Source organism: Suncus etruscus, chromosome 18 (genome assembly GCF_024139225.1).
Source record: "Suncus etruscus isolate mSunEtr1 chromosome 18, mSunEtr1.pri.cur, whole genome shotgun sequence".
Classification (NCBI taxonomy): domain Eukaryota; kingdom Metazoa; phylum Chordata; class Mammalia; order Eulipotyphla; family Soricidae; genus Suncus; species Suncus etruscus.
The window spans coordinates 54,605,311-54,618,952 of record NC_064865.1 but is presented as its reverse complement, the minus strand read 5'-3'; the positions used below and the strand labels follow the sequence as shown (position 1 = coordinate 54,618,952).

The 13,642-nt window shown below is 42.2% G+C and overlaps 1 protein-coding gene across 1 annotated transcript in view; it reads left to right on the top strand.

Annotated features, from left to right (window-relative positions):
- The window catches only part of LOC125996169 (cytidine monophosphate-N-acetylneuraminic acid hydroxylase), a 159,264-nt gene that overhangs the window by 143,514 nt on the left and 2,108 nt on the right, over nt 1–13,642 (top strand). The window contains exons 12-15 of the mRNA XM_049765116.1: nt 634–774; nt 1,515–1,689; nt 4,030–4,146; nt 10,106–10,221. Coding sequence (XP_049621073.1) covers nt 634–774; nt 1,515–1,689; nt 4,030–4,146; nt 10,106–10,221 — 549 coding nt within the window. The remainder of the gene's footprint in view (nt 1–633; nt 775–1,514; nt 1,690–4,029; nt 4,147–10,105; nt 10,222–13,642) is intronic.

Genomic DNA, 13,642 nt, shown 5'->3' with positions numbered 1-13,642 from the left:
ATATGTAATGCCCATAATTGAACTGGAAAATTTCTTAAACCTTGTATTAACCCTCCATATAAATATAAATATTTATATATTTATATATTTTAAAAGTTTAAATGGGGACTGGAGAGATAATAGAGTAGGTAAGGCATGAGGCTGACCTAGGTTCCACTCCCTAGCTTCACATATGGTCTCCAGAGCATAGTGTCAAGAGAGGTCCCTGACCATCTCTGGATGTCGCCTACACACCTAAATAATTTTTTTTTTGGTTTTTGGGTCACACCCGGCAGTGCTCAGGGGTTACTCCTGGCTCTATGCTCAGAAATCGCCCCTGGCAGGCACAGGGGACCATATGGAATACTGGGATTTAAACCACCGTCCTTCTGCATGAAAGGCAAATGCCTTACCTCCATGCTATCTCTCCGGTCCCCTAAATATATTATTTAAAAATGAAAAGTTTAAGTTTAACCTTCTTTGATGAATAAGGCTACCTTATTAAGGCTAGTAACTGAGGAAGAGTACTTTTTACTCCATGGTTAAGTGGAGAAAGATTGGGAATATGAGAAAGCTAAAAAAATTTTATCTTTGTACTAAGCAGAATGTATATTTGAGAATAAATTATTTTTTGGTCATGTTCTTGTTTCTCAGGTATATTAAGGAAACCAACACCAAAAACAACCCCATTGATCTGAACAAGCTTATAGAGAAAAATTCTGGGGTGATAACATGGACCCCATTGCCTGGAGCCACTCTGGATTTGGGTCAGATGCTTAAGGACCCAACAAGCAGGTTTGGCTGAAATATTTATAGACAATAATCATAACTGATGGATTTTCTTCAGAGTGTAAGGAGATAAAAGACAGATTCCGGGCTGGAGCAATAGCACAGCTTTAGGGTGTTTGCCTTGCATGCAGCCAATACAGAATGGACCCGGTTTGAATCCTAGAATCCCATATAGTCCCTTGAGCCAGCCAGGAGTAACTTCTGAACCAGGAGCAACCCCTGAGCTACACCGGGTGTGACCCAGAAACAAAACAAAGCAAAAAATATTTGTGACCTTTTGGTAGGTCCTTATCCTTGGTACTATCATGATTTTAGTTTTTTTTTTTTCCATTGGGCTATGGAGCTTAGATCACAACGGGAGATGATCAGGGTCTATTCCTGTTTCTTTGCTCAGGAGTGACCCCTGGATGTGCTACAGGCTTCATGTGTGGTTCCAGGGATGGAATTGGGGTAGGGTGAGAACAAGGCAAGTGCCTTACCTCTATGCTTTCTCTCTGACCCAGGACTGGTCATGGTTTTGGGATTGGATCCTGACTGGTTGGTTAGGTGCTCCAGCCCTGCAGTACAGAGCCAGTGGGACTAGGGATCAGTAAGGTAACTTCAGTAGTGTTTGGGGAGTCCTGTGGTGCTATTGTATTTCTAAGGGACCCCAGGAATGATCTGAGCAATTGGAAAGCTTAACTTTTGAGCTCAAGTGTTTGCTCAGAACCTTTCTTATTTGACCTTCTTTTGTTTGTGTCTTTAAGAAAGGGCATCATAGAGCCTCCCAACGGGACTAAAATTTACAAGGATTCCTGGGACTTTTCACCATACTTGGACACCTTGAAGGCTTCTATAAATGACGCAATATTTCTTCACCCATCCTGGATCAAAGAGTACTTCACGTGGGCCGGATTTAAGAATTACAACCTGGTGGTCAGGGTATGCCTTGATAATTATTTGTCTTTGGTTCTTTGTGTCACAGAAACATAGGAGAGATCCTCAACATTCCATTTTGTTTCTCAGTGAATGTCAGGTAGCCTTTGCCACTGCTTATTAGAGAAGAGGTTTGATCATATGATAATAAGCCCTTCTTAGAAATTTTGGAGAATGTTCTCGAGTCCAGCTCAGTTTCTCTATTGGAGCATTCTTTTCCCTCCAAGTATATGTTTTATTCTTCCTGAAAGCTGAGGCCTTTGGGTTCTGGAGAAAGGAAGAGAGAGATAGAAATACATCAACCAGAGGTTGGGGAAGAGGCTAAGATTCAAAGAAGATAGAAAAGTGAATAGATGCAAAGCAGGCAGCATTTCTCTGATGCTTTATCTCTGGCATCCTCTGAGCCAGCAGGCAATGCTCTGGTCACTATTCTGGGCCCTCCTCAACAGTCCTAGCTTTTCTTTTTAGACCAGCATGACAAGGGGCCATTACCAAGCCCAACTGCCATAATCTGTGGTCATGAAGTTTGATTTGGAGGGCGGTTGGCTGTGTTACTTGTCATGACAGAAATAAGTAGTGAAACTAAAAGGGAGGATCCACCTGCAAGGAAGTGGCCTGGATTGGGGACAAAGAAAGCCAAGGTGCTCTTGTCTGCAGCATTGGGAGGGACTGAATCAAACAGGCTATGGAGTCCTTCAAGACTAAGAACTTCAGTTTCATCACAAGTGGTCCAGGTTGTGAGGTGCTCTCGGAACGCAAGAATGTGTCCAAAAGCAAGTTAAGTCCACATAGGCGGAGGTTTAAGACAAAATGGAGGAGCAAAATTGAGGAAGTTTATGAAGAAACTGCCTATTTTCATACTCTCTGGGACAAGGATTCCTTCACCTCAGGCTTGGGATTACCCCTATCATTCCCTTTCACCCCCTTGGCTCCCATTCCCCAAAGCAGAGAGGCCATGATACCTCCTTAAGTGTCATATCTATCTGTGACCAAGTTTTGCTATTCATTGAGTCAGTGACTATGTGTTGGACTGGCCACAAGATTTTAACTTTGGGATCAGAAATTGTCATTAATCCAAACTTAAGTATTTTCTATATTTGAGGTTTTAAAACGTCCTTCCTTTAGTAAAATAAAAAGATAATAAATAGATGCAAGATTTTTTAATAAGTCTTCACTTAGTAAAATAAAATATGAGTGCTATTTTATATACCAAATATTATTTGAAAATTCTTTGATATTTTCAGTTAGCCTCCCAGAAATTTTTATCTAAATGCTATTTTATGTTTGTACTTATTTGGAGTATACCTGGCAGTGCTTAAGGTTTATTCTTGGCTTTGTGCTTAAGGATCATTCCTGGTGCAGCTCAAGAGATAAGATGGGGGGGCCGGAGAGATAGCGTGGAGGTAAGGCGTTTGCCTTTCATGCAGGAGGTCATCGGTTCGAATCCCGGCGCCCCATATGGTCCCCTGTGCCTGCCAGGAGCAATTTCTGAGCCTGGAGCCAGAAATAACCCCTGAGCACTGCCGGGTGTGACCCAAAAACCACAAAAAAAAAAAAAAAAGAGATAAGATGGGTTGCTGGGGTTCAAACCCAGGTCAACCGCATGCAATGCAAGTGCCCCACCCTTGCATAAGTTTACCCTTATGTTAATTATTTTATTAAGTTTTTAAGAGCATAAATGCTTTTGTTTAGGGCTACATTACTTCAGCATGTCCACTACCATAGAACCAATAAATATTTTGAGTTAGATGATAAGTATGAGAAAAAGAAAATAAATAGGGTTTTCTGTGAAGCTATATTTAAATGCTAGCTACTGATGAAAATGATGCCATGATTTTATTTATTTTTGGTGTTTGGGCCACACCTGGTGGCACATAGGGTTACTCCTGGCTCTGCGCTCAGAAATCACTCATGGCTGGCTTGGTGGACCATATGGGATGGAAGGAATAGAACCTGGATTTGTTCTGGGTCGACTGCGTGCAAGGCAAAAGCCCTCCCTACCTCTGTGCTGCTGTTGCTTCGGCCTCCCCCCCCCCCATGGTTTTATTTCTTAGCCTGGAACTCCTTGTGTTATTCATTAACTTGTTACTAATGCATTTAAGATCATGATCATTTTCCCTAACTATGAGGAAAACTAGTGCTCTGTCATTTTGCTAGCAGGGAAGAGTTGAGTTTAAATGTTACTCCGTTCAGTGGGGAGAAAGAAGAAAAGGGGTAGGAAGACAGAGAGAGGAGATTCCCTGTAGAATGTCTCCAATTCATTGCTGCCCACTATTGAAGAGCAGTTGGGTCTTATATTCTGGAATTAATCTGCTTCTTCCCTTTGCCGTGCTGTCATTGCCACAGATAATTGAGACAGATGATGACTTCAACCCTCTTCCTAATGGATATGACTATTTGGTTGACTTCCTGGATTTATCCTTTCCAAAAGAAAGGCCAAACCGGGACCATCCATATGAGGAGGTAAGTAATAGCACTGATGGGCAAGACCCTTCCATGTAAAACACACACACACACACACACACACACACACACACACATAATTTTTTTTATTTGTAGAGTAACTTCTGATTCACAGAACAGTTTCCAGAATGGGCCAGAGATCTTTGTTAATATCTTACTTGATGTGGCACAATGAGTCAATATTGAAATTAAATTATTCATTACTGCCTAGCTAGCATAGTTGCTTCTGTTCAGTCTCTTCCAAAAATTATCTTCTCTTCCTGGTAGCTTCCCAACAGCTGATCCTCCCACAAGTAATTTTAGATCTGCCTTTATATCCACACTCTATCCCTTCTCTTCAGTGGAGTCTCTTTCTCCAAGTAAACATGGTAGTTTAGAATGCAGCGGAAGTGAAGTCAGCATAAACCAAAAAATTATTTTGTTGGATTCCAATTTTGAGCAAAATTCATAACCTATGGTGTGATGTATTTATTATGGAAATTTCAGTGTATCTTCCTGTGATATCTGTATGATCAAACTACATTTTGATCCTTTGGCGTGCATTGTTGTATGTATTAGTCAAATCATTGTTTTCAAAAGAATTCTGTGCTGAAAGGTCTGTGAAACAAATAATCCACCACCTGCTTTACAGTTTTGTAGCAAATAAATAAAACAACAATTTTATAACAAATTAGGTTTCCAAATGGATAAAAATCCTATGTGAAGCACCCCTTCTAAAAAAAAAAATGGATCTGTTCCACATGTTTCATGTACAAAAAAACACATGACTTGCCCTATGCCAACTAAGTACAGCTTCAATCACACTATTATTTTATCATTTAGTCCAACAATAATATTATAAAAATATTTTCTGCTTGTAGATGAGGAAAATACTGTACTAATTCCCACAGTTGGACCACACCTAATTCAACCACATTTCTTAGCCATGTGCTTCTTTTTGAAGCCAAACTAAGGAAACCTGTAATTTAAGTATCAGTTCACTTTAAAATATTCAGCTGTAGAGCTGAAGCAATAGCACAGTGGGTATAGCATTTGCCTTGCTTATAGCAGACTTAGGTTTAATCCCCAGCTTCCCATAGGGTCCCCCAGTGCAGAAACAGGTCCCCTTGAGCATCAATCGGTATGGTCCAAAAACAAACAAAAGATTAATCTGTGCTACTTTTTAAAATATAATGTTATATCAAATACTTAAGTAGTAGAGAATTTCAATTTTAAAAAAGTCTCTGGGCTATGTGGAACAAGAGGTAGACTGGGACAAGGGACATAGCTTAGAAGGCTGGAGCCCTGGTTTAATTTCTAGCACGACAGAGCCAATGGGCCAAAGGAAGTGCTCTGATCACCACCTGGGTGACCCCCAAACAACAACTCATAAGAGAGGCTAGATCCTATGTGGTCTGGTACCACCAATTTGATTTAATTATAAAGGTAAGAGTCAGTTCTTAGAGAATCCCTCAGTAGCAAAATGTGGAGTCCTTGATCTAGGTCTCACAAACACACTTCCTACCCTTTAGTTCCCCCCTACTTTCACCTGATTCCATTCATCCAGAGAAGCATCTGAATCTTGTCTCTTCTGGGAACCATGTGTGTTAGCATGGAGTTGGGTTTGACTATATCTTCTTGCTGTGGCACATGACACCTAAGTCTGTGACTACAGACACTTGGGGATTCTGCAGCCTTTGTCTTCTGCTGTTTTCCAGATTCAGGGCAGTTGGTTGAGTGAGATTCCTGGCTTATCAGAAATTCATTTCATTCCTTCTCTTCCTGTGAATGTTTATTCCTATATCCTTTGTTTTCTTTCTTTAGTTGCATTTTGGAGTGTAGAGAAGATAAATACTGTTATCTGTCCTTGATGCTGAACTTTGAAATTGTCTCTCAGCTTCAAGGTCCTTCCTTTTCTCTACTTCCCGACTATTGTCCTTCCTTGGCGATTTCTCTTCAGTCAGCAGTTAAGTCTCTTTTTCCTACAAGGTTCTGTGCTCAAGTCACCCTCCTTAACAATGTCTTTTTGGGTGAATTCATCTACTAGTACCTCTTTTCTGCTAAATTGTCCCCAACTCTATAATTAAAATTGAAATAAGCAAAAGCCCGGCCCCCTCCAGCACTGTTTCCCCCATTGAGTTCTCATCACCCATATTTAGAGATCCCAGGTACTTCTTTTTATTTATTTATTTATTTATTTATTTATTTATTTATTTATTTATTTATTTATTTATATTCAGGTTTTGGGGCCACACCCACCCAGGTACTTCTTTTAATTTGTTCAAAACTCAACTTAATTCTCGAAAAGAGCCATTTTGGGGCTGGCAAGGTGGCGCTAGAGGTAAGATGTCTGCCTTGCAAGCGCTAGCCAAGGATCACGACTGCAGTTCGATCCCCCGGTGTCCCATATGGTCCCCCAAGACAGGGGCAATTTCTGAGCACTTAGCCAGGAGTAACCCCTGAGCATCAAACGGGTGTGACCTGAAAAAAAAAAACCAAAAAAAAAAAAAAGAAAAGAGCCATTTTTCCTTCCCTGTCTGGATTGTTGCTATAACATCCCAACTCACCACATATCACTAATGAATCAAACCAAACACACACACACACACACACACACACCACCACCACCACCACCACCACCAACACCACCAAGTTTAAGCAAGCACACAGATCTTCCCATTTTGGTACATTCTAAATAGGTCTCATGTTCAGCTCCAATCCTCAGGTGTTTCTCTTCAGATTGAAAGACATCTTTCCTCCATAGGAAGTAGGTAGATCTCAGAACTCCCATCTTTGCTGGGTTCTAAGCAATTTCTAGATTTGTCTTTCCTAAATCTCTGTGGTGAAATACTGAACCCTGAAAACAGAAATATAAATTCTATATTGGACACCTCAGTTCACAAAAGGAAGCCATTGTTTTTATAGCTGCGATTCAGGCAAGAGAAATAAATTCCAAGTACAAATTTTCTCATCAGTCTGTGGTATTTTGGGACCTTCATTTTCCCCCCAGCAATTTAACAGGGTGTGTATTTTGATGACTCATAAGATTAAGTAACCTGAATTCAAACATTATGGTTAAAGCCAAGTACAGGCTTCAATAATTGCTCCAGGAAATTGGGTTTTGTGACCAGTTGCCTGCTATGTCTGAAGACATTTGGTTTTGTTCCTTTTTTAAAAAATTTTTTTTTTGGCCGGGCGGTGGCGCTCGAGGTAAGGTGCCTGCCTTACCTGCGCTAGCCTAGGAGACGGACCGCGGTTCGATCCCCCGGCGTCCCATATGGTCCCCCAAGCCAGGAGCGACTTCTGAGCGCATAGCCAGGAGTAACCCCTGAGCGTCACCGGGTGTGGCCCAAAAACCAAAAAAAAAAAAAAAAATTTTTTTTTAATTGAGGCCATTGTGAATTCCATGTCTTTCATAGTTGTATTTCAGGCATATAGTGACAGTGAATTAGGGCCATTTTCACCATCAATGTTGACCTCCCTCCACCAGAGTCCCAACATGCATCTCATACCTCCACCCTTCGCCCTTTGGCCTACCAGTGTATGAGGTCCATTTTAGATTTAAATTGTTATAGTTTGGGTCTCTTAATTCTTTTTTTTTTTTTTTTTTTTTTTTTTTGGTTTTTGGGCCACACCCGGCGGTGCTCAGGGGTTACTGCTGGCTATCTGCTCAGAAATAGCTCCTGGTAGGCACAGGGGACCATATAAGACACTGGGATTCGAGCCAACCACCTTTGGTCCTGGATCAGCTGCTTGCAAGGCAAACGCCGCTGTGCTATCTCTCCGGGCCCAGGTCTCTTGATTCTATTGTCATTGACTTTGGTTTGGGTATTTAGTTCTGACCTTATTTTGTGACCTTCATTTATTTATTTATTTTGGTTTTGGGGTCATGCCTGGCAGCAGCACTCAAGGGATACTATTGATTCTGCATCAGAGGTCATTCCTGGCAGGCTTGAGGGACCATGTGGGATGCCAGGAATTGAACTGGAGTCTGTCTGGGGTTGGCCGTGTGCAAGGCAAACACCCGACACTGCTATTGCTCTGGCCTCTGTGCCCTTCATTTATGACAACTTTTGTCTACTGGCATTTGCATGCTGCTTTGTGAGTTTCTGGCAAATTTTAACAGAAATGAATTCATAATATATAATTCTATATAGCAATATATAATTATGTTACATAGTATAATTATGTAATATGTAAATAATATCATGCATATTATATTATAGACAATATATTGTATTATTATTTTATTTTACTTAATTTTTTTTATAATGCCCTCAGCACAACAGGTGCTTAAAAATGTCTCTGGAATAAATAGGTTTGTGACATAGCTACAACATGCAAACAAAGCTTAGTACAGTTTTTTTTTTTGTAACTTTTTTTTTATATATTTTATTTCAACACCTTGATTACATACATGATTGTGTTTGGGTTTCAGTCATGTAAAGAACACAATACCACCCATCACCAGTGCAACATTCCCATCACCAATGTCCCAAATCTCCCTCCTCCCCACCTGACCCCCGCCTGTACTCTAGACAGGCTTTCTATTTCCTTCATACATTCTCATTATTAGGATAGTTCAAAACATAGTTATTTCTCTCATTAAACTCATCACTCTTTGTGGTGAGCTTCATGAGGTGATCTGTAACTTCCAGCTCTTTTCTCTTTTGTGTCCAAAAATTATTATTGCGAGAATGTCTTTCATTTTTCTTAAAACCCATAGATGTTTGATCTTAGAACACTTGCTTTTCCTGCTTCTTTATGTTGTGTCTTTGGAGGGAGCAAAGACTGCCTTGATTTTTTTTCCCAGTAGTCCCAGTAGACAGGAAGCCAAATCTTAGCAACAGTGGGTCAGATGATTAGCAAGTGCTTGGCTTGGCTGTGAGTCAAAACCATCTTGGCTTGTCTCCTAACCCCTTCTATCTGAAGTATTCAGATACTCCAACGCCAGGAGTTGGAATTTTTCTTTTTAAAGGGAAGGGCCTTGAGGGACTGTTTGAGGTTATCCTGCTCTGTGACAGGGAAACACGTGGGATCTTGTAAACTTACAGGCTCTTTGGCTCTGATGTTCAGGAAGGAGATAGAACAACTTGGTTTTTGACAGTTGTTGGTAACGCATGTTTATGGCAAGTGTTTTTACATGGCAGGCCCCGTTTTAAAGTATACACACACACACACACACACACACACACACACACACACACACACACACCCTGCTAAGCTCCACAATAGTTCTATGATAAATGCTAATTACCTTCATTTATAGAAAAAGAAACTGAGGCACAGAATGGTGGGCAAACACAGAGCTGAGAATTGGATTTGCAGCTGACATTCTGATTCTGTGTCCTCAACTCTCTCTCTCTCTTTTTCTTTTTTTTTCTTTTTTTTTTTTTTTTTTTTGGTTTTGGGTCACACCTGGCAGCACTCAGGGGTTACTCCTGGCTCTACGCTCAGAAATCACTCCTGGCAGGCTCAGGGGACCATATGGTATGCTGGGATTCGAACCACTGTCCTTCTGCATGCAAGGCAAATGCCTTCCCTCCATGCTATCTCTCTGGCCCCATCCTCAACTCTCTTGATCCATCTTCCTTCCAGTTTCCACAGCATTCAGGGTCCCTTCTTTTCTGCTCAATCTGTGGGAGTTTTCCAGTAGACTTTTTTTTGGGGGGGTGTCTTTGGGTCACACCTGATGATGCTCAGGGATTTCTCTAGCTCTGTGCTCACACATCAATTTTAGCAGTGCTCGAGTGGCATCTGGGATGCTGTGGATGGACCTCAAGTTGGCCACATGCAAGGAAAATGCCTTGACCTGCTGTACTATCTCTCTGGTTCCTCCTGCAGACTTTTCTACTCCAATAGACTTTTCCCCTGGAATTCCCTAGTCTTTGCCATCTCAAGTCAAGCACTTCAGGGGGCGTCAAGGGGCCAACACTTTGTGCTGGTGGGGTTAACGTGCTATTGTTCCTTGTCTGTTCAGATTTGGAGCAGAGTGGATGTCATCAGACATGTGGTGAAGAATGGTCTGCTCTGGGATGACCTGTATATCGGCTTCCAAACTCGGCTTCAGCGGGATCCAGACATCTACCATCACCTGTGAGTCTACACATACCTGTTACTCTCTGGTTCCTTATAGAGGATGTGTGGGCAGGAGGGACAAGCTCCATTCCCAGGTTGGGACAGAAATGTTGCCTTCCACCCTTACAGCTGCATCCCAATGGAGATTGTTGGGAAGAAAATGGTGTTGGAAATAGTATTCTATTTTATTATTTTTTATTTTTTTATGTTTTTTGGTTTTTGGGCCACACCCGTTTGACGCTCAGGGGTTACTCCTGGCTATGAGCTCAGAAATCGCCCCTGGCTTGGGGAGACCATATGGATCGCCGGGGGATCGAACCTCGGTCCGTCCTACGCTAGCGCTTGTAAGGCAGACACCTTATCTCTAGCGCCACCTTCCCGGCCCCAAGGTTAAGCATCTTTTGTGTGTGTGTGTGTGTGTGTGTGTGTGTGTGGTTTTTGGGTCACACCCAGCAGTGCTCAGGGATTATTCCTGGCTTCAGGCTCAGAAATTGTTCCTGGCAGGCACGGGGGACCATATGGGATGCTGGGATTCAAACCAATGACCTCCTTCATGAAAGGCAAACGCCTTACCTCCATGCTATCTCTCCGGCCCCTCTATTTTATTTTTAAAATGTATTTATTTATTGATTAATTGTTGCTTGGTTTTGGGGCCACACCCAATGGTGCTCAGGAGTTACTCTTGGCTTTGCACTCAGAAATTGTCCTTGGCAGGCTGGGGGACCATATGGGTGCCGAAATCGAACCAGGTCTCTCCCAGGTTGGAAGCATGCAAGGCAAATGCCCTACCTGCTGTGCCATCTCTCTGGCCCTGGAAATAATATTTTAAAGAGCCATTGTTTACATATTCATTCAAGTGTGTTTTAATGTCTTCTGGAGTAGATTTTGGTATAGGCCCAAGAAGGACATTATGAAAAGAAAGAAGGTGTTTGCCAAGACAAGAATGAGGCAAAGACACGACTCTTAGAAAGATGATCATCCTGTGACCAAATCCAAGGCTTGATTACTTGCTAGTTGAAGGCCAACCTTTGAGTGTTGAAACAACTAGGTTGGGTCTGAGAAAAATAGTTTTATTCTATTGCAAAACTACCTGTGTAGCTATTTAACTTGCCTACACATGATTTTATTTTCAGACGGGGCTTGGGATTGGTAAAGGACTGATGAAGGAGGTGAGCAAACACAGAGAAGGGAGCTGAGCTGGGTTAGGGGATGAGCAGGACCCTGCCAAGGCAGCCTCCTGTCCTTTGTCCTTCTGACATCTTGGTGAAACTTACGGTCACACAGCTCTGAGACTTCAGCCTCGTGTGGCCTGAATGACAACCGTAGGGCTCAGACTCTGCTTGTAATGATCTTCCCATCTGTGATAGGTTCCTAGTTTAATAGGACACACAACTTGTAAAAAGAGAAACACATCCTATGAGAATAATAGACAAGGACAGAAGAGATGAGGGCCAGCTAGGAGGACTGGGCCATGGGAGGAAGCTTGCTATAAAGACTGGGGAGTAAAGTGAGGGCAGAGAAGGAATCACTAGGACAGTGAGTGTTGGAAATGATCATTCTGGACAAGAATTAGACGCTGAAAGGAGAATAAATGATAGGCATGATACCCCTTTAATAACACTATTATAAATCACAGTTGTCTAGAAGGAAAGAGGCAGAGAGAGACAGAGACAGAGAAAGTCAGAGAATAGTGTCTGCCACAGAGACAGGGTGGGGGGTGGAGACTGAAGACAGAAGTGTGCACTGGTGAATGGATGGGTATTGGAACATTGGATGACTAAAATTCAACCATCCACAACTTCGCAACTGTATTTCGCAGTAATTCCATGGAAATCAATAAAAAAATATTTATAAAAACCTTTCTCTGGGGCCACAGAGATAGCACAGCAGTAGGTTATTTTGCCTTGCATGCAGCTGACCCGGTAGGGACCGGGTTCGATTCCCGGCATCTCTTATGGTCCCCCAGACTGCCAGGGGTGATTTCTGAGTGCAGAGCCAGGAGTGACTCCTGAGTACCGCTGGGTGTGACCCAAAAATCAATCAATCAATCAGTCAATAAATAAAGTTAAAAAAAATCTTTTTCAGCATTAAAGTTAAAGATAAGAGAAAAAGTTAAAAAATTATAAGGAGAATAAGATGGATGTTTTAGTGCGTGCTCACTTACAGTGGCATGTTACACTTGGGGGGGGTGCACTTCTTTTTGTTTATTTGTTTGTTTGTTTTTGTTTTTGGGTCACACTCGGCAGCGCAGCGCTCAGAAATCCTGGCTCTATGTTCAGAAATCGCTCCTGGCAGGCTCGAGGGACCATATAGGATGCCGGGATTTGAACCACTATCCTTCTGCATCAAAGGCAAATGCCTTACCACTGTGCTATCTCTCCGGCCCCGGGGGGTCGGGGGGAAGGTACACTTCTGAGTGTGACTTTGGGGAACTCATTGGTTAAAGGAAATGGCCTGCTGAGTTTTGGCCTGCTCACATGGCAAAGCCATGTGTGTAGGTCTTTCACTGCAATCATCTCATCCTGCAGATTATTTGGAACAAATAGCTGAAATGTCAAAAAGGTCTCTTTGATTTGTGACATTATCAGCAGGAAGGAGAGCACGCCCTAGTACCACTGCCTAGAAAATGCAGCAATTAAAATGGAAATAAACAAAAGCTAATGATCTCATTTCTGTCTTGACCTTACAAGCATGAACACAAATTAAAATTTCATTCAAAAATGTATTTTGAGGGGACAGAGTGGTAGCGCAGTGGTAGGGCAAGACTTGCTCCTGAGCGTCAGTGGGTGTGACCCAAAAACCAAAAAATAAAAGTTTTATGAGAATGTTTTTGAATGAAAACAAAGAATGTAGAAGCCAATCAAAAGAAAAAAGAAAAAATAGGAGCCAGAGAGATAGCACAGTGGTAGGGCATTTGCCTTGCATGCAGTGGACCCAGGATGAACCTGGGTTCGATTCTTGGCATCCCATTTGGTCCCCAGAGCCTGCCAGGAGTGACTTCTGAGTGCAGAGCCAGGAATAATCCTCGAGCATCACTGGGTGTGGCTCAAAAACCAAAAGAAAAGAAAAGAACCCTGCCCTATGCCCTATGCTTCCCAAATCTTACTCATTTCCTGTCTCACTCAGCATCCATTCCCCATGGTTGTTCCTCACAATAATTCAGCATTTACCATTCCACACATATTTCTGATTTATCCACAATATTTAAACAGATATTTTGCGTTAAGTAAATGGGGATTCTTTTATTGGGGGAATGTAATTATTACTGTTGTAATAAAATAGTAGTTGATCTGATCTCCAACCTGCATTTGGGGTTGTCAATATTGCTTCAGGGGCCTGGAGAGATAGCACAGCGGCGTTTGCCTTGCAAGCAGCCAATCCAGGACCAAAGGTGGTTGGTTCGAATCCCGGTGTCCCATATGGTCCCCCGTGCCTGCCA